At 41.1% G+C, this 22,250-nt stretch overlaps 1 protein-coding gene across 1 annotated transcript in view; it reads right to left on the bottom strand.

Moving 5' to 3' along the window:
• Positions 1-22,250, bottom strand: part of Pacrg (parkin coregulated) — a 446,844-nt gene that overhangs the window by 363,091 nt on the left and 61,503 nt on the right. Inside the window, exon 2 of the mRNA XM_075959305.1 lies at positions 17,111-17,245. Coding sequence (XP_075815420.1) covers positions 17,111-17,245 — 135 coding nt within the window. The remainder of the gene's footprint in view (positions 1-17,110; positions 17,246-22,250) is intronic.

The raw sequence follows: 22,250 nt of genomic DNA, 5'->3' as shown, positions 1-22,250 counted from the left end.
GGGAGGGGTGCACGGAGGGGGGCAAGAGGAACAGCGTTGAGGGACAGTCAGTCGCCAGCAGATGGTAACAGCATTCTCGAAGCAGACCACTGCGGTTCTCGGGATCCCACAGACATTCAGATCCCCGCATGCTCAAGTTCTGTATATGAAGCAGTGTTGCACTCATGTGCAACCTTTACACATCTTGTCGCACGCTTGTAACCATCCATTGACCACTTACAACGCCTAAATGCCACAGAAACGCTGTGTTAGGTGTCACACCTGTGGGGTTCTGACAGTACAATAGCCTGTGCATTCAGTACAGAAGGGATCTTTGATCTGTAAATTTTTTGGTGCATGGTTGGCTATATCTGCGAACGCCAAAGCCATGGACAGATGGCCAACTGTACCTCTTTCTTTAGCTAGAGCCCTTTTTTGCTGACCATTTCTCTACTGTGCTGATGTGCGAAGTTCTTCTCTAACTAAACATGGATGAAAATCAAGTGCGACAGAATCAGAGGTCGAAAACCAAGGCTTAGGCAATGATAGGTGCGCCAAGGCCCAGTTAAAAAAGTGACCACTGAAAAACACTGGATGCCGAACAATCTCTGGTTCAAAGCTTGGGTGTGTCCCTCAGTATCTGTAGGGATTCGGGGTTTCTCGAGCAGGTGGGAGGTTCTCCTGTGGGAGCCGTCCTTCCCACAGTTAGAGGAAGGGGACGCTCTGATTTCTGTGATAAGGCCACACCTTGCTTGGTCCAGTTTGCTATTATTAGAGACTCTTGCTGTGGCCGATGCCATTTCTCCACAACTGCTCGCTTCTCACCAATCCTACAGCATAACAACTTAGGGCAAAACATTTCTCCAGGTCTTTGCGTCCTCATGAAGTAAATCTGCATGCTTTTCTCTTGTCAAACTGTCTTTTGTGTTAGGAGTCTCCTCTTGAAGCCAGGAGTGTGGAAAAAGGTGTCTCTCTCTCTCTACAGTGACAATTTCTGTGGCCGGAATCTGGACTCAGTTATACATTCTTTCAAACATGCCAAGTCGTATATTTAAATACCCTTTAAATACTCCCTTACTCTTGCAATAAAAAAAGAAATTCTGATGTATTTGTACTTCACCTGCTATAAAACTCTCACCAGGTTCACATTAAGGAGTTGGTGAATATTTTGTAATATTAATTTTGGGAAGCAAAATAAATGACAAAGCATGTACTACAGTTAATTGCACAAAATTTAAATTTCTAATATAACACCTGCATATCTAGTTGGTTTTCAAACACCCCTTCCTTCTTAATTTATAAGGCAGACAGTGGGGCAGGTAGCTAGATTAACAGTTTCCAAAACATGCGAAATCTTGCACGATTTAAAATTAGTTCTCACTTCATTCTTCTCATGATTAATTGTCTACCCTCACGGAGGCTGCCATCACCAGTGACTTCTGCTGCACCCAACGAACTGCAGCCACCAAAGGACGTGATGGAGGGAGGGAACAGCCCAAGAGCACGCTGGCGCTCAGCTCTTGTCTTCACCTTCTCTAGCTTCATCCTATGCACCGCATCGCATAAATGCCACAGTGGATGTCTGTGTGTTTCTACAAAGAACAGAACTTTGTTTTGCAAACTCTTTCTCCAAAAGCACGTGAGTGCCTCCCTGCAGGCCAGGCTGAGCCTGGGTTGGTACTCAATCTTGTGCAAGTTCCCTGAAGATGGGACACAGTGCTTCTGCGACTAAAGGTGTCTGCTTCCTGCATCTGCTTATTAGCAAGGGCTACATTTTCAAGAGAAGAGGAAGAGCTTGGTTATTTAGGCTTTCTTTTATTTAAAATGAAAAGTACTGTTCACAGAGGAAATACATATTTGCATATGCTTATAAAATATTTACATGGAAATATACAAAACACAGTCATTTATGATCCCTTAATTAGTCATCGCGTAGAATAAGAACTTAATGGAAATAGAATTTGTTAATTCATTAGTGTTGGGCTATAACTCTGGCATCGTTTCTCAGTAATTAATAGGACCTGAAAAGAACATTGTTTGGTTTTTATTGCATTTTCCCCTTTAACACTTTACTCTACGTGATCGTAGTACATTTTATGAAGTGAAAAGTATCAAGTTAAGACTCATTTTATTAAAATAATTTAGAGGATAGTAATCAATGACCTTCCCCCGCGTGTCCTATTGCCTCAGGCCACACCGTGAGGCTCCACTGCATCCACTGTGATTATCTCCTCGTCCCTCAGCATATCACCGGTTCCTGGCCTCTGTACTTATGACTTGCCTGCTGAATTTATCCTCCTACCCTGGAAGTGCCGTGCTGTAGAGATGTGTCTGCTCTGCTCACTGCTGGAGTGTAGGCTCCACAGCCGTGCTGGGAGCTCAGCAAGCCCTCGGGGGAAGCTACTGAATGGATGGGTGCTATGTGTTCAGTTGTGTTAGAATCAATTGGATGCACACAGGCGAAATCAGCTCATCAGCAAGAGTACAGCTTCAATATGATAAGCAACTAGAATTTATAGACGTGAGTTCTGTTTGTCAGCATAAGTGACATTTGGTGAGCAGTTAACAGCTCTGTGTAACTCCAGTGCCAGAGGATCTGAAACCCCCTTCTGGCCTCTGTGGGCACTGCATTCATTTGGTGCACAGACATGCATGCAGACAAGAAGGTCATACATATAAAATAAAAATACATTTAGAAACCTTTTTCTGATAGGTGGGCAGCTGCCTATTGTATGGGATAAGCAGAGGGAAGGTGGAAATAATGGTGTGCTTGCGAAAGGACCAGTGTGAGCTGATGTGGGATTTCCCTCTGCATGCTGTGAATATGTTTTATCACCATTGGTTAATAAAGAAGTTATTTTTGCCTATTGCAGGGCAGAATAGAGATAGGCAGGGAAAACTAAACAGAATGCAGGGAGAAAGAAGGCTGAGTCAGGGATATGCCATGTAGCTATAGAAGGAGAAAGACATTGGAACCTTACCGGTAAGCCACAGCCTCGTGGTGATACATAAATGAATAGAAATGGGTTAATTTAGGATGTAAGAGCTATCTAGGAATGCCCTAAGCCATTAGTCAAACTGTGTTGTAATTTTATGTGATTATTTGGGACTGGGTGGCTGGGAAACATTAGAGCGGTCTCAGTCTACAGTGAGCAACATTATCAAGCAAGGAACAAGATGCATGTTTGAAATCTACACCCAAAATGCCCGCTGCTGTATAAAGGACAATAAAGGAGTTATAGCTGTTTGAGAACCCAGATAGTACTGCTACACATTAATAACATGCAGCATTTCATATAGACTGGGGAGTATGGACGTAACAAGGCTGGCAACTCACGGTTTTCTCCTTTTTCTCTTTTTTTTTTTTTCAGACATGGGTTGGTGTTCTTTACATTCAAGGTATGTCTTCCCCAAACGGGCATTCCATCAATGCACTCACTGTTTCCCAGTCCTTCCTACTGACAGAGAGGTCCCATAGAGATACCTCTGCAGAGGGCATGTTCATCCAGTTACAGAGCTCGTTAGCTCCATGAAGTAATCTAAATTTTAATATTATTAACAGGTCAAAACATTGCTCCAAATGTTGTAAGCAGCCCGGGCCATTCCTTCCATTTCCCCAGTGTGGACAGACCACAGTCATCAAGATCCACACTTCTTCACAAAATGAACCATCTGCTAAATTGCAGCTTGAGATTTGAAGCTGGTCTCAACTGTTAGTTTATTAAATGCAATAAGTTACAATAATGAAGTGTTAAAATTACAACCCACATGGGCAGGAGAAGCTAGTGATTCCCAAATAGAATTATAAAAATCTTAACTCTTATGTTTTTTGACTTGTGGTTTTAATATCTGCAGTCTAGTCACTGGCATGTCTCATAATACATTTACAAAATATAAAGAAAAATGAACACAAATGAACAATCCCTTTGTGTATACATGAACACTTTTTCATTACCCAAGTGACTCTTCAAAACGGCGTTAATATATCTGAAGTAGTTCTTTCAGGGAATGGAGATGTTTAAAAAGCTAAATTCTCCCCAATCTAATGTTATATTTTCATTTTGAAAAATGCTTCACAATGTTTTTAAAAAGTCATACAGCTTTTTGTAAATGAGATACTGTTAAAAGATGCTTCCAATGGATGGGTAGAATCTGTTGAGAAATTCACGGTTCTCAGGAGAGAAGAGGACAAAGATCTCCTTCAGAGAGTGCTGACCACCTTGATTTGATGATAAATTTTATAATGACAATTGAAATCCTAACTTAAGCACAAAAGTAGGAACAAGATACATAATACACACACACATTGCATTTGTATGAAAACAACAGGTTGCAATGTCCACGTTCTTCATGTCTTGATCTTACGATTTTTATGAAGAAAAAATAACTTGTCTTAATTTATACATGTGTGTATAATCACACACATAGACATACTATATGTATTATCTTACTGCCTTTAATAAAGCAATTCCGTGTGAAATAGAGTGTCTTATTTATTATACTGGCTTTATACCAGAAAAGCCCTACATAGACATACTGGAAAACATACCTCAGGCAGGTCCTCATTCCAAGTCTGAGATATTCAAAAGAAAAGACAAATTTAAATTTGCATCACAGTAGCTAAAATTTAATATGTAAATTTGAAAGAAACTTAAAAGGAGCAGATTCAAACCAAGTAACCCATCGATGACAATAAGAAAAGCCATTATGTAAAACGCAGATGTGAAAATAAACACAGTTATGTTCTTTAAAGAAACAAGAATAAATTAAAGGAAGGATATTTGTCAGAACTAAACAGGAGAAGATTTCAGACGACGAAGTAAATAAAAGCGGGAATAGAATTTGTGTTATAAAAAGATAAAAGGGAAACTAAACCAGGAGGGTTAAACAGGGAGTGGGCTGGAGTGAACGAGGAAATATGGGGAGGGACAACTAACAATGAAGGCCATTTGACAAACCATATAGAAGCCCACTACTGTAGAAGCTTCCTAAATTACATGCATATATGAAAAGGATTTAAATGGAGTAACCATATAACAGGGGAGATAATGTCTCTGTTAGAAATTTTATGACACCACGTAAAACCTCCAGGGCCAAGAGAGGTTACGTCTTGTGGAGTTGTCCAGAGAGGTCCCACAGACCTCTCCAAGTATCATGGCAGCCAAGACTATTGGCTATTCTTCATAACCTAACGGTAAGGTCTTAACTGCAGAAGATATACTTATTTATGTTACTGAACACGAAGAAATTGAGAAGCTTCACCCCTCCTGACTAGAGTTTATGGTTCTGGAAGGTACCTTACATGCTACCAGAGGAGAAAAGCAACCATCAATATCACTTAGCTACAAATCCTGCATCCTACAGCAGTGACTCACCTGGAAGATATATTGGTGCAATAATGGAACAAATACTATAAATGTAACAAATCACTTTTTGATTGTATTTATAGTCTAATCAATGAGATTGAACCATACCTGACATTGCTAGCATGGCCAAGAACCTGAGATCACATAGGTCGTGCATCTATGGGAAAACTCAAAACTATTCTTCTGCTAAAGGACATTGATGTGGGGTTCCCCTGTGTATGCTGTGAATATGCTTTATCATCATTTGTTAATAAAGAAGCTACTTTGGCCTATGACAGGGCAGAGTATAGCTAGGTAGGAAATCCAAGCAGAGATAGAGAAGGAAAGAAGGCAAAGTCAGGCAGACGCCATGTAGCTGCAAAGGAGAAAGACACCAGGACCTTGCAGGTAAATCAAGCCTCTTAGTGAAACACAGATTAATAGAAATGGGTTAATTTAAGATATAAGAGCTAACTAGGAATATGCCTGAGTTGTTGGCCAAACAGTGTTGTAATTGATATTGTTTTTATGTGATTATTTGGGTCTGGGTGGCTGGAAAATGAAAAAGCAGTCTTTAGTTACAGAACATAGCAATAAAATGATATCTAATGACATATTGCTGTAGCCACAGATCTATTCTTTGCTCAACCTTCAGCAGAGAAGTGGTTTCTTGCAGTACATGGTATTTAACATAGAAATCCACAACTGAACAACATGCAGAGAGTAAGAGACTTTGAAATGCTCAGCCCTAAATGGGATGTCTTCAAACCTCTTTCCCCTAGTCTTAGGGATCTATGCAGAAGAGGAGGCAGAGAGATTGTCAGAGCGAGAGTCAGTGGGTGACTCCAAATCTTCTGGACTCACCAGGGCCGACGAGCATATAAACTCACAGAGGCTTTGACAGCACAGGCAAGACCTGCACAAGTTCCTCTTCCCAGCAGATTTCAGTTGCCAATAGCTTCTTGGAAAGATGTGGAACCCACTGGGAAAAGGAAAAATCTCTTTTCTCGGATGGAGAGTCACTGGGTTTATCAACCACACCCCAAAGAAAGCCCATGCCTAGGGATAGAACAAAATGGATTTCAGATTGTTTGTACATTTGGGTTTTGCACTTTTTCTGTATTTTTCTATCTTACTAGGTGGGTAGGAAGGAGCTGGAGGAAAGAAAGGAATATGATAGAAATTTATTTATGTAAAAATTTTTAACTAAGAAAGTAAATGAATAAATGTGAAGAAGGGATTGAGGAGAGGAGGAGAGGACTCTGAATTAAAGCTGTGCAGAGAGAAGGGGGCTAGAGCGGGAAGGGACCAGCTGCCTTTAACAGGGACTCGAGAAACCTTCCAGAAGGAGCCACACCTAGGTAAACATGTACGCAAGAGTAATCATTTGGAAATACTGAGCTGAATTCTGGAGTTAGTAATGCCCATTGATATTTGGGATTCTCACAATATATGGATCTAGAGATGTGTAGCTTGACCTTTTGAAAGTCATTTTAAATGCAAAATTTACTAAACATATATAACAATAAAATGAAGTAGGAGAAAAGCAAACTGCCACAATTAAACAGTTTTCAAAGTGGTAAAATCATTATAGTCTTTCAGTGTGAAAAGCTTACCTATAGACATTATTTGTGCTATGTCATTAAAACAACATTTTCATTACATACAGGATTAAGAATGTGTGAGCTATGCAAAAGAAATCAATGCAAGACTTGATATGAAATGAACTCTTCGGCATTTAGTTTCTACTTCTCCTTTGCTTCAGTGCCCAAGTCACCCGGGGTTACAGGGTGTAGTAATAAGAGCGGTGTCACCTTCATTGTAAGACTCAATTCCTCTTAGGTCACTATTGGCTAAGTGCTGATGACATCGCGTAGCTTCGCTGTAATGGGACACATTCCAGTAACACACAAAGTAAAGTAGACTTGCTGGTTGTAGTGACACTCTCCACAGAACACAAAATGATTGTGAAAAATTCCACAATCTATTATTGTAAAAAAAAAACGCAAATGAAATTTAGAAAACATGGTTAAGAGAAAAGGAATTTCTACAGATCAGAAGGCCGGAAGAACCAGCTAGAAACCACACAGTTTACAGGCAACTTGTAATTTTGACATTTGAAGCACCCATTCCAGAGTAGGCATACCTCTTCTTCATTGTTCCCCTCTCTTCTGTGTCTATCTTTAAGTCAGACGCAAAAGATCTGACATAAAACCTGGGGCTGGAGGGGTAAGGAGCAGCTGCCACCGGCCAGTGAGGGTGCATTAATTGATATTTACGATGAAATACCGTAGCCTTGCTTCCAACTCCTCCCCATCAGGGTTGCTCTTCTTATTCCCACCCAGTCAGCTCTTATCCAGACCACAGACAAATACAGAACAGGATGTACGGACAGAGACTCCTGGTAGCAGATGGCATTTCTGTCCTATAAATAGCATGTCTCATGAGCAAGATGCCAGGGGTAAGGACAGAGGAGGACAAAGCTGCAGATCTGCACTTCAGAGACTGCAGGCGACTGTGCGCCCCCTCCAGTGCAGTGTCCAGAGGCAGAGCAGATCCTGTCGGGCCCGCAGAGCAGGACTGGATTGCATGCTCACTCTAGACACCGCGGCATCGTTAGCTGCTTTGCAGTTTGTCTGAGACTACTGAAGTTAATCTTGGAAAGTAATAGTAGATCGATACTAAGGAAAATACGAAAGCATAAGAAAACACTTGCAGAAGTCTAAAAAGTGGATGAAGAGAAGAAAATATCTATGAGACAGCAGCAGTGATGGACAGGCTGAACCAGTGCAGGCCACACACATTTGCTCCTAGAGCGAAACAGAAAGCGTGTGGCCAAAACAAAAGACAAACTATTTCAAATAAACAGGCAACAAATTTGCAATAATAGTGCAGGGACAAAAGATGTTCACGAGTTTTGATTACTCCCTCAGGCTGGCAAAGCAGAAAGAGTAGGTTTTCACAAATGGATGGTGAGTCAAACTGCTTTCAATATTTCAACAGTTCTAACATTTATATTCATATTTTATTATACAGTAATTTTATATTCTGCAGATACAAGGAGGGAAACCATTTTAATTTAAGAAAGTAGTGTATACTCTGGAAAATTATACATTAAGAACATGAGAATATTTACATATATTAAGTAATAGCACTTTTTAATGAAATTGCTTTAAGATAGACATATCAGAGAGGGGTGTATCTAAAAAAGAACCTACAATTGGGAATTTATAGTTTAGAAAATGTAGGTTTTTATTTATTCAGCCTGAAGCCCAATTTTGGAAATTGTATAGGGTTATTCGTTGGGAAGGAGATGTCTTATGCTAGGGGCTGAAGATTAATTAATGTTTAATGATTTTTGTATAGTTGTGCATTTTTTCTAATAGCAAAAGTGCTTCATCTATAATGAACTTGGAAAGCATCCTCAGCACACATGTGTACACACACACACACACACAATATTTTCACATGGTTGGGCATCACACCATGAGAATTATTATGGGGAAAGCCATACACGGTGCTAAAAGTGAAATACACATGTAAATACACATAGATACACATGGAAACATGTTGGCACATACATTTTCCAAGGGCATTACAATGGAATTACACGCTAAAAGATGGTTGTTAGCCACACACAGGGCCACAGTTCCATAACTCCATCACTGCGAATGATGAGGCAGAGGGACCCTGAATCCTAGGTCAGTCTGGACCATATGACAAAACCTTGTCTCAAAATTTAAAAAAATCAGAAAATGAGCTTGAATACCATTAATTTATCTAGGTGATAGCCTTATAAACAAATTCACATCTAGATTATTGTAGCAATCTCATATACTACATATGTAAATAGTGTTATATTTGATTTATGACATCTTTTAGAGAATATAATAAACATTACAGTTCTATTTTAAAATTTATTAATTTGCCTTTTCCTTGTTAAATTGTATAAAACTGTTAAAATTCCCAGAATGCTGTGCCCCTATCATTATAGTTTCTTAATCTAGCCTTTCAGTGCTCCTTAAAGTTCCACATGAAACTTTATCTCATGGATGCAAAAGAAAAAGGCCTAGGGGAACAGTGGGGTGACTGCTATTCTCTGCCTACATTTGTTACTTTCCAGGTCTCACACTGTAGCACAGGCCACTTTCAGAACAGACAATCAGCAGTCTGGGGAACTGAGCATGGACAGATTCTAAACACTAAAGGCCATGACAAGAATTGCCTGTGCTGTGATTTCAGTGACGTGAAAGGCGAGGTGAGCCTGAAATGCCTCCAGGAATGCTAACCCCTGTCTTCTGTAGGGGCCATGATGTCACTTACTTCTTCCACTCCTCAGTGTTTTCATATTTTATAAGGTAGATATGTATAGATAGTTTCATACTAAGAGCAAAATTTTACAAGTGGTAACAACAATTCCCAGATATATTTCAGGAATATGAGTTCAACTGAGTAGTCTACCAACAACGATTTTCTCATTAAACTTACAAGGCCAGGATTGTATTTTTGATAAAGGCAAAATATATTTTCCTAAAGTTATTGCTTCAAAAATGGAGTAAGATTAGCATAATTATTTATTAACATTACTATTAGATTTTTGCGGGAAAGCAAAGGAGAAACAATACAAATACCACTACTAAAATCACACTTTGTCCCTGGAGTTACGGACCACTCTAATAAAGACAAGATACCGTGACACACTTTTTCATGATCAAACTGTCAATCTCATCCCATTTGGAACACGTACAACAGCTTTGGGTCTGCACAAGGTTCATAAGGTGAGGGCGAGTGATGAGAGGGAACGCAGACAGGGAGTTATTCCTGAAGTCACAGGCTGGTCCAGAACCAGAGATTCACCTTCCGAGGAAGACACGCCAAATCTATCAAAGATCTCTCTGTCTCCAACAGAATTTCCTGACAGCACACACTTCCGTTGAAGGATTCAAGAGCTCCCTACTATAAGGTGGCAAGTGTCACCGCTAGGAGGGTGGTAGAAATTTCATTTCTTCTGGGATATTAAGTGACAGACAAACACACTATTCTGGCAAAAAAGCCCCCCCCCCCCAAGTCATCAACCAAGGCCTCTCTTAGTTCTCGGCAGCCGGAGAAGCAGGGATGATTTGTTTTCTTCTGGCTGGCTGTCTATAAAGATCTGCACCTCACAACACTGCCTGCTTCCCCTGGGGCCCCAGGAAAGCGAACTGTCCTTAGCCGATGCCATCACTGAATGGCTCGGCCTTCCCTCTCCATCTACAGGCTTCCCAGAGTTATAAATCAGTTGACTTTCCAGCTCGACGAGGTGGCATATGCCCTAGTTTGAGGAACAGATGGAGGCTTGGGGGAAAATTGTTTCTGCAGGCTTGCTACAAGCAGCTCTCCTCCGTAAAAGGGAGCCATTCACACTGATTCTAACATAAACTATGTTGGCAGCAGGGAGCACCGGCCCATTCAGCAGAAAACCTTTCACCCACCTCAGAGGTCACCCAGCCCGTCCAGATCCAGGTCATTTCTGATACGCGGCTGTATTTCTAAACTGTGCACATTGCAGAAGAGTGATTTACATCAAACACAGGGGTGGGATTGGGCACGGAAAAATCAAACCACCAGCACAGCACCGTAACACAACAGCCAGAGGCCTACACTCCAGGATTTCTGCAGTGACCCTGGCTATTAATTAGTCATAGGAATTAACAATAGAATGCGCCATCTCTTCTCTAAGGAAGTGGGGTGAGCTGGCACTTGTCACTTGTCTCGTGGCATTTCCCTTATAAATTCTACTAAGTCCTGTTCTCTACCGAAGGTTTTGCATTTCTCAGAAGCAAAAGAGGCCGGGACAGTTTCAGGAGAACATCTGTCCTTCTTCACAGAAAGCCAATTATACATTTGCCTACATGAGCTCAGAAATCAATATCAGCTTTTCCTTAAGGGCAACAAGCGGAACATTAATTTTTTGAATCCTTAAAAAATTGGAACATTTAAGAAACTGAAGGCACCAAAGAACTAAATTATAAATCAAGATTGTAGGAATGAGTGATGATTCCAGGGGCAAATAAATGGGGTGGTATCGTGTTACAGTGTGACTTACTTTAGAGGGAAATGACATTTTCAGATAATGAGCAATCACGGTTTGGGGTTGGTTTTAATTGTAAGAAAATCAGTCCACATTTGAATACTAAGCAACTGTTTTTCCTGGTAGGAAATGATCAGTTGTGTGGATGAAAACAGTCACACTGATGGCGTTTGCAGAGCTGATGAACACCGGTGCTGCTGAGGGGAAGGATTAGGAAAGAGGAGGAGGAAACACCAGTGGCAGCCTAACCGGGGCTGTCACTCAGCATAGACCAGGAGGTGTGTAAGCCACATCACTGGTTTTTTTTAAAGACCAAGTGAACTATCTGAAATTTTGTGCACTGCATTTCCTGGCTTAGATGTTGAAGTCAGACACTGGGAGGGAATTGGTGCATAATTCAGAGTGGGTGCTCGTGGTAATAGTTCATCCTCCTACAACTACTAGTGTGTTTCTGAACCACAGAATACTGTGGACTCATGTCAAACCTGCTGCTGCTGCTTACTTCTTGCTTCTCCTCCAGAGATCTTTGTCTCTGGAAAATTCCTATGGAATATTTGCTGTGAAGAGTACTTCACAAAATATAATAAGTATAAAACAACTTCTTTGGTCTCCCATGATTAAAAAGGATGGCATTATGGTCCTTCAGATGAAAATGAGTCCTAGAGAATTAGAGGCCGAGGTTGGCATCAGTGACTGCCAAGGTATATCCTGTACCCACGCAGCTCTGACGTGCTTGAGTTCATTCGCAGAACGCAGCGATCTGCATGGCTCAGAATCTGCTCAGCACCGCAGGGGAGAATGTGCCGCCACAACCAGGAGCCTGACCTCAGCCTCTGAAACACTCTGCACACACTTCTCACTGAACTTCTTGATGATCCTACCTCAGGTCCTAATCCCGGATCCCTGCTTCATCTTAATTATGCTAACTTTACATATCTTAGGATTTTTTTAAATATATAAGATAACATAAATCAAATTTTAAATAAGATGGTGTACATATACAATTGACTTATTTAGATATATAATTATTGATTAAAAGTATTACAAAGGAGTGCATACTGCCTTGATTTGATTAATACTAAGATATATATTTTTTTTTTTCATAGAGAAGAAGGTCTCATGAGCAAAATTTAATCAGTAGGTAGCCGTATAATTAACACACTCACCTTGGGGAATGAATCCTTACATGACAAAGCTTTGCTCTCTCCAGGTAGAGGGTATCTAGGTCCATCCTAACACGTTTGCCTGTGTCTTGTCTGCTGGATACAAGGGACGACTGAAAACTATCGACAACGTAATACAGTGGGGGGGGGGCACTAGGACTGCAGCCGCCATTGCTAGCTGGATCTCTGGACAGGAACCTCCTTGTCACATGGGAAGCGACCGCAGGTGCCAAGAGCACGACTTGGAGACAAAGCCCAGGTCCAGGTGGTGTCTCCCCTCTGGTGACCATGTGAAAGGTTTATGATTTTTCTGCATTATATAATAATTTGCACATAAGGCTACAGGTTTGTCTAATTCTTTGTCAAATCCATATAAAAATACATTTAGAAATTTAGTAGACACTAAAGCTTCTTAGTGGATGTCACACATTTTCACGGAGCCAAGTGTCACGGACTGACAGAGGTGAACTGAATTCACATCTTCTTTATCAAAATGCCTATAAGATGAGAGAATGTAGAAATTCTTCAGGGCATCTGCAGCTCTCTTCATCTTTAAAGTGAGCCGCTAAAGCTAGTGTGCCTATGATAGTTTTCCCAACTCTCTTACCCAAAGTAAGCTGAAGTGGCTGTTTTTAAAGAAACAATTCTCGGCTACTAAATAAAACAATAGTTTGGAAATACAAAGTTGTAAAACCATAATTTCCACAGAGGCCATTAAGATATACAAGAAATGAATTTTATTTCAAGTTTCTTCAGCTGACTGTCCTGTGGCCTTACATTTCAGTTGGCTCCAGAAAAGCTCTTGGAAAGAGCATGGATTCTAGAAAGTGAAACCTAGAAGAGGGAAGGAGAAGAGCAAAGGGAGTGGAAAGGGGAAGGAAGGGGAGGAAAAGAAAGAGGTGGCAGAGAAGGGAAAGAAGGAAGGGCACCTGCCAGATTTCACACTAGTCACGGAAGATGGAAGGTCCCTGGAGGCACAAGCGAGGGGACAATGCCCAGAGTGCTGTGTTACTTTCCCTGGAATTCCTTCTACAGTCCAAGCTTCAGTGTCTGGGTCTAATCCCTCCCCACCACAGCTGCCTTCTCCATGCACACATGGCCTGGAGCAGCACAGGTGGAGGGGATGTGTTGTGTACTCTTAGGTGTCTCTAACAGTTCTGTCTCCAGGATGCCCTGTGGAAATTTTAGGCAGAGCCACACCCACCCCACCCCAACCGCTGTCCTTGTCATTCACATTATATTAGTACAAGAAACTGAAGAATGGAAATCACAACGAGAAAAATCTCCAATACGTGTTTTAAGTTTCTGTTGTCCATGCTGGTATCTGAACTGCACCTTATCTAGACCACGTGGCTCTTCCATTTCTGTTCTTATAATGTCGATTTTGAAGATATCAGCTGCAAAATAAAGAGCCCCATTTCCTGACTACTAACAGCGCTAAGAGAAATGTAAGAAAAGTTTTCACCATGCTTCCACATGGCTCCAACAACTGGTAACGAGAGCTGCCTAGACACATTCTAAAAATTGCATAGTCACAATTCAAAAAGGATTCCAGAAACCATATTCTAGACAAGATCTAGTCATCTTTCAGATATAATAAACTGGCAGTGGGTAGCAATATAGAAACGTCTGCTATATATAGTTCATAAAGTTTCATTTGTATTTATCAGGAAATTTACACAGACCCACACGGGTATATCCTGCTTTTCATTCTCAATAATAATTTCATGCGGCCATCGTCTTTCCGAGGAGCGTAACCTGCTTTTGTGTCTCACGCCAGGTCTTAATCTAGAGTTCTTCAGCTGAATGTGGTGACTACGTGGTGACTTAAATCAAAATTAATTAAAATGAAATAAAATTAAGGATCCAGCTTCTCAGTCTTAGTAGGCACATTTCCGAAGCTTGGTGGCCACACATGGCCAATGGGACCACAGCAGCTGCAAACACGCAGTGTTCCCACAGTCGTGGGACACCCATCTCCAGAGATTAGGGAGCAAACGAACACGTCCGTGCACACAGAACTATTCTGTCAGGTCAAGATGAGGGCCGGAAAGTGGCAAATGCCTCGCTCTGGCTTCTAGCATCTGACTGCATTAATTTATAGGGGCTCTACGACTGTTTTTACTTTATCAAGGTGAGTACAGCTAATCTTGAACAAGGAGAAGGGGATTTGATGACTTGGATGGACTTCCTGTCCCTTGGCAGAGTGGAACTGCCTTTGGCACAGCTTACTGGCAGTGATCACTAAGTATTTCAAGCCACAGGGCTTTTGGAATTTTTATTACTTATTCCTTGGAGCCCCCAACTGCCACAGGGAGTATTGAGAAAGGCCTATTACTACTTGGGAAAATGTTGTCCCTGGACAGTCTGCAGTGAGAAAGGTACAGTGGTTTATGAAGAGGCATTTGGTTCTTGGGGTCTTGATTTTGTTTCCCACCTTCAGTATCTAAGCCCTGTCCTTAGGGATAGTACACTAAGTACCTCCCCTGCTCCTCCTTAGAACTGTGCCCACAGGAAACACAAAGAATAAACCTGAGTACACCGAGAGTGTCCACAAACTCATGTCTGATAACATCAGTGTCTTAGTTTGATGCCATAGTCATGCTGCAGACAGATCCCACAGATTCTGGGATGAGACATCTCTCCAAACTTATGTACTATACAGCCAGTGCCAGTAAACACATTGCTTCTTTTTGTCATTGCTTCTGGCTTACTCACTCAGTCCAGTAATCAAGAGTAGTCTCAACCAATCAATTCCCAGGCAGAAGGCAGCACTTACCCCGAATGAATGTTAGACTTGCAAACACGAAATAAAAATACTTACCTCCTTATTAATTATTTCTTAATAATTTATTTTCAAGGTATTTTTTCTAACCTTGGTACCTCTAAAGTTGCATTATTCAATGAGAGGGAAATAAATCTATATTACAAATATAGATGTACCATGGATGTAATTTATGTGTAGGTTGCACTTACTTAAAATATCCTAAACCATTTACTTATAAACTATTAGAAAATCCTAACAGCATTAGTTAAGATTTTGAGAAACTTTCTGTTTCTTTATATGAACCAGATCATAGATAATCAAACACAAAATCCATATGCTGAATCAAATACAAGCAGGCCCAGACCCACTTTGTTTGTTTGGTATTCAGGCTGAGAATACCATATTCCAAGTAGGTCTACTTGCTAGGCATCTTTCTTCACACACACACACACACACACACACACACACACACACACGTTCACAGAGCACACCCCCAGTCAACTGGTGATGGATCAAAGGGAAACAATGACCCTCACCTCCCTCACTAAAAGTGTACAGCAAAGTTTAATGATAAGGACTCCACCATATTTTCGTTTTGTCATTGGTAACACATCTAAGTTGAGACGACTGCTCAAAACCTAGAAAGACTAGATAGACTAGATACACACTGGATATAATCCACACAGCGCTCCCTGCTTTCCTGAGTGGGAGGGGAAAGGGTAAATTTAATACACCTCCACCAGCTATTAGCCTGGTAAATTCCTGAATTCAACAACTTTGCGTTTTCATGCTAATTTATCTGTTCCTAATTATAGACAGCTCACACATCCGCCTCCAGACAAAGGCACTGACTCCGATTTCTTCGGCTCTGTGTCAGTTGCGACTTGTAATTGAGGATGTTTGGCCGGAACCTTTTGTCTTCCTTAACCTGGTGTGATACTCGGCCTCCTACGGCAGCTTTGCTGTCTTTAGGCAGAGAGGCCTTTTCAGGTGATAAATATCACTGAAAGCAGAGCTGTTCATAACAAAAATAATTAAATAGCAGAATTGCTTGGAGATGGCATCCATTCCTCAAGTTAAATGCAAAGCCTTCTCCTGTTAGACTGACTTGTTTCAAAAGGCACATCGGCAAGCCTTTGGAGAAAAGGCAGGGCCACATTAAGATGGCGTCAGTAGGTAATACATTTATTTTGAAGCCAATTAACCTTTTGTCGGGGGGGGGGGGGGGGGAGCGTTCGTGCTGTAATGGCTTGGCTGGCCGAGGTCAGCCTCTAACAGGCAAGGTTGACAGCCCTGTCCCAGCCGATGGTGGCGCGGAGCTGGCATGGAGGAGCCACCTTCTTGTGTATTCCACTCTGCATTCCCGGGGAGCACACAGCCCTGACCCATCCATTTAGGTAATTAAAGCTTCCATTTGGAAGTGTCCTGCAGGAAGGTGAAATCTGGGGGAGATAAATGGCGGTTGCTCTCTGCATCCAGCCGCCAGGTCCATCATTTGATGGACTGCTGGAAACAGGCCGGGCTGCCAGGCTCTCATAAAAATAGAGATGAATTGGGCTGCAGACAATTCTCTAGGGCGAAGCAGCTCTGTCATTTTCTTCTTTGAGGGCTATAATTTAATTGTTAGTCAAGGTGGATGGCTGACACGGGGCCAAGAGCTCGCCCACCACCACTCCTTCTCTGAGAAATCACTCCCGTTTATTTACTTCGCAGCCAAGTTTGTTTGGCATTGGGGTGTCATGCCCGCCCGCAAGCGCAGCTGGCTGTCACAGCTGCCCAGACTTACCTTCCAGGCAATTTTGTTTCCTTTCGAGTCGTGCTCAAGGGCGATTGGGAAGTCTCCACGCTCATAAAATTTTCGGAATGCCGTGGGCTTGGTTGGCCTCTCTTTAAATGCCCCTGCAGCTGGAGGGCCCCGCACCTTGAAGAGGGGGAAAATACTCTTTAACTTTTAAAATAGGTTTTAAAAAAAACTTGGTAGAAAGTATATTTGAAATAAAGTCCAAACTGCTTAGCCAGGGACAATAGAAATCTTCGGTTAACACAAACACATTCAGGGGCTAGCTTGTTTTTAGCTACATAGAAAGCACTTTAAACAGCCTGTGTGAAGAAGGGAAGCCAGTCTTTAAGGGACACTCAACGGAGTTCAGAGTATCTGAACGGTTGTGACACTCAGGTCTGATGTATGTTGTTGGAGAATCATGAAATAGTAAATTTAAAATATTTTCTTTGAAGTCTCTGTTTCTCTCTGTGTGTAGGAAACAATGGCCTAGGTTATTATAAATATTAAGAACAAAACTAAAGACTATGATATGAAATGAATGATAAATTAGGGAGTTTCTAAAGAAGAAAGGTGACCTGCAAGGATGCATTCAGCAATCTCAATTCACAGGAAACAACATTAGAATAAACTGTATGAGAAAGTGTCTCTTCCCAAACTGCACTCTTCATTAAAAGGGAAATGCTTTCTGTATTATTCGTGCTGAGTGTTAGCTTTAAATCTGCATTAGCTATATCCAAACTCACCCACTAAGTTTAAAACTGAATGCTAAATAACCTATTTATAAAAGTGCAGTCTACTGAATTGTTACAGTACAGACAAACATGTTGATTCCACTTACTTGCTGTAAAAAGGTAACTTCCAGTCAATTCATATACTAGTTTAACAGAATCACAATTTTTCTCTAACAATAAAGAAAAATAGACTAATAATTTAGCTTAGCTTTGTTTTTATATTAATTTATAATGCTTCTGTTAAAACTTTCATTGTAAGAAATATATTTACATCTGCAACAATGTGATAAAGTACACACAAAATATAGGATGAATACATTGTCTCTAGTCCATAAGTGAAGTGGAGTATTTGGAACTGGGGGATATTAAGCAATAGGAATGTAGCAGGACGCTGAAACAGAGGACACAGCACTGTTAGAGCTCGGGAGGCAGTCTCAGAGTGCACTGACACCCAGCGTGCCCTTCCACGCTAACTGATGGGCGATCACCTTTGAGAGCCGACGAAACTCTTCTCCAGGATTTGAAATTTATACTGACTCAGAATTACTCATCAGCACCACCACATTCAGCCAAATTCACCCATGTTAAAAATGGCCACAGACATCCGACAGCTATGTGGCCCAGATTTCTGAGCCATGAGCTGGACATGGAGGAGACTGTTTTATCTCATCGCTCTCACAGGAACCGCACAGCAGAGACCCGAGCTGAGACGCTGCACCTTCGCACCTCATCAAGTATTAAATTTTGTGAATTAAGGGCTACCATTTTTTCTTTTGCCAAAAATTCTTAAAAGAAAATAAAAAGATTACCATGTGCCAACATGACACCATTTTAACACCACCAGGAAAAGCGGTAGACTAAAGTCTAAAAAGAGAAAATTTGGCCAAAGTAAGGTGTCATGAAAGCACAAACATACTCACTGAGTGGCGGTGCTGCTGTTAGCGCGAGTGGACAGGTGTGTTGAGAGCCGCAGTGCTGAGGCACACAGGAACTGTTAGCGTGTGGACGGGTGTGTATGTCGCTATCAGAGTTATAGATGAGTGGGTAGCACAAATATTATTTACTTTATTTCTCTTATTTGATTTTGTAGATCTCGTGCACTTGGAGGAGATAGTACATAAATCCCATGCACTCTTCATGGAGTTTCCCTGGGGTGATATAGACTGAGGAGCTATGAGACCATATCACAATTAGCCTGCTGACAATGATATAGACGATCATGGGATCCCTGTGTCTCTTAGGTGGTTATATATACCCTCGGCATCAGTCCCAATCCCAATTCTTTATCTCTTGGTAGCCACTATCTCTTACTCATTTCTAGAATTTGGTTATTCCAAAAATCATATCTTGTATAATCCCTTGGAATTGACTCCCCACCTAGATGATTCCAAGAGACTTACATACACGTTTTTCAAAATAATTCAATACTTTCTAATACTGGAAAGTGTTCTGTGCCATGGACCTAGTACAGCTTATTAAATATCCACCAGTAAATGTATCTGGGAACTAGTCCTTGGGGACTAGTATAACTAAAACTATGAAGTTTTGTAAGTGGTGGAGAGTGTCCTTACCGTCTCCCACTTCCGTTCCTCCAAGTTTTTTAAATTATGGATGAATGCCATTTTTTTCCAAATGTGGAAATTTTTCTACATCAATTAATATGCTTGTGTGATTTTTCTTTTGGTCTCTTTGATAATGTGGGTTTGAGATTTGGGAAATATGAATTCTATTTCCTTAAGTTACCCAGCTATTCAAATCATGTTTCCTATTGAGTGAATTATGGCGGCTCATATTTTTGAGAGATTTGCCCATTTCACCTAGATGATCAAAATGATCCACTAGCATGTTTCTCAAGTCTGCAGGATATGTAATGACATCCATAATTCATTTCTGACACTTGACAATTAGTGTCTCCTTCGTTGTCAGTATGTAGATGTTTACCGTGTCTCTATGGAGACTCATTCTCTGCCTCCACATCTACTCTATAGTTTGTGCTTTCACATTCGTTTGTGTTTATTTCTGGTTTTCCTTCTTGATTTGCAATTATTTTTCTTTTTGTTTTACAGAAGCTTAGATGATTGATTGGAGAGTTCTCATCTTTTTCAATGTCAGCATGCACTGCTGCAGCTTTTCAGTGTTGGCAGGCATGGCTGCAGCTGTTCAATGTCGACGTCTACTGCTGCAGCTTTTCAATGTCTTCACGCACCGCTGCAGCCTTTCAATATTGGCATGCACTGCTGCAGCTTTTCAATGCCGGCATGCACAGCTGAAGCCTTTTAATGTCGGCAAGCACTGCTGCAGCTTTTCAATGCTGGCAGGCATGGCTTCAGCTGTTCAATGTCGACATCCACTGCCGCAGCCTTTCAATGCTGGCATGCACTGCTGCAATCTCTCAATGCTGGCATGCACAGCTGCATCTTCCTCAACACTGTCCTGAGAGCTTACAAGGCTGTTAGAAGTAGCAAATAATTTTCACCTACTCCACTGATTTTCAAAACTTTCCTGGGTTACTGTGTACTATTCAGATATATTTTTAAGTTTGTTGAAGTTTGCTTTATGATCCAGAACATCGCTTAATATGGTAAATATTCTGTAGTCATTCCTAATACATACACGTTCTCTGTTACTTCTTAGGGTGTTTAGATGTTTTGATTAAGGCCTGTCCTAGTCAGACTTCTACTGCTGTGATAAACATCACGACTGAAACCAAGTTGGGCACAAAAACGTTTATTTCAGCTGAGGAGTCAGGGCAGGAACTCAAGGCACGAGCCTGGGGGTCAGGAGCTGAAGCAGAAGACATAGAGGGATGCTGCTCACCGGTTTTATCTCCATGGCTTGTTCAGTCTACTTTCTTTTACAACCCAGGACCACTGGCTCTGGGTGGGCACTGCCTACAGTGGGCTCTGCCTTCCCACAGGAAGCCCTACAGATCTGCCCACAGACAAGCTGATGGAGATGTCCCCCAGTGAGATTCCCTCTTCCCAGACATAAGTAGGCTTGTGTCAAAGTAACACAAACGAATAGCATGGCCTCATCTCCTGATAAAGGTGCTGTGTTTCTCTGTACTCTTTTGGCTTCCTGACAGTTATTTTACAAGCTGGTGAAAGAGGACGGCTTCCAGCGACAGCTGCGGCTCTGTCCAGTGCTCTGTGTGTCCACGATGCTTGCTTCACATATTTGGTCAAACTCTATCCTGCTATGTTCACACACACTTAGGGCATTTATGACGTCTAGGCAGAATGACCATTTTTAATATGGATTGTTACTAGACTAACTTCTGCTTCATTGTGCAACGATCCTCTCTGCCTCTGGAAATTCTTTTTTGTAATATACCTATAGCCATGTCAATTCTTCTTTCTTATAAGCAGAGTTGGAATACTAAAGATATTTTCCCATAGACTTTAAGCACCAGAGTTAGGGGAAAGACAGGTGCTCTGGAAGAAGTAAGATATATATTAGAACACAGGCGTGGGGTACTTCTCTTTAAAAAGATAATCAAAATCATCTTTTAATTAGCATTTATGTCATATTATCTTTATCCATTTCCTTAAACTTTCAACATGACTTTCATTATATTTTTAGATAATATGACATTGATCATATTATGTAATTCACTTTATCAATCTCTGCCATTTACTTGGTATACTTAGATTGCTTACATTCTGTGTACTTCTATAGTAAGAATTAGTATGTCATTTTTATTTGCTTTGCTTTTTCTTGTTCAATTTTTAAAAGTTATTTTTTCCTTCCTGTGAAAAATTGGATGAATTTAGAGTTACATTTTGATGTGTCAGTTTGAGTATCACTATAAAGATTTTTTTACAGTGATTGGTCTAGCTATTACATTATATGAATAATATATCTTAATTATTAGTATTGTTAGCAGTTCTTACAAAATGTAGCTATCTCATATATCTACATATTCTATTACTATTATAATTGCCTAGATTTATCCTCCTACATGATTAAGAGCCACATCAAACTCTCGGGCTCTCAGGCATGGCTCATTTTCTTCCAGACAACCTCACCTCCTCTCAACCTCAATCCTTAAACTAGCCTTTGTACTTACTCATATCTCCCCATGTCCTTCCTCCCAGATGTCCCTAAAGTCTTTCCTTAATGCTTCCTTTCTGACAGAGAACTCTCTCAGACATTCTTTCAGGATAGAGATGTTGAGAACACGCTCTCTTAGTTCTTAGCCATCTGAGAATGACCCGGTTATATTTCAGAAACAATATTTCAGCAGGTTATAGCATTTGCCACTCACGGTTTTTTCCTTTAGACCTTGGAAAACAGCACTGCTTCCATGTCCCCTCCACGGCTGCTGGAGACAAGTTCATTGTCCTTCAAATGCCTGACAGTTTCCTCCACACCCCAGGACTCCATCCTTGTCCTTGTCTTTAGTGTTCAGA

This window comes from Microtus pennsylvanicus, chromosome 1 (assembly GCF_037038515.1).
Source record: "Microtus pennsylvanicus isolate mMicPen1 chromosome 1, mMicPen1.hap1, whole genome shotgun sequence".
NCBI lineage: Eukaryota > Metazoa > Chordata > Mammalia > Rodentia > Cricetidae > Microtus > Microtus pennsylvanicus.
The sequence above is the reverse complement of the archived record's forward strand: the minus strand, read 5'-3'. Positions and strand labels throughout refer to the sequence as shown.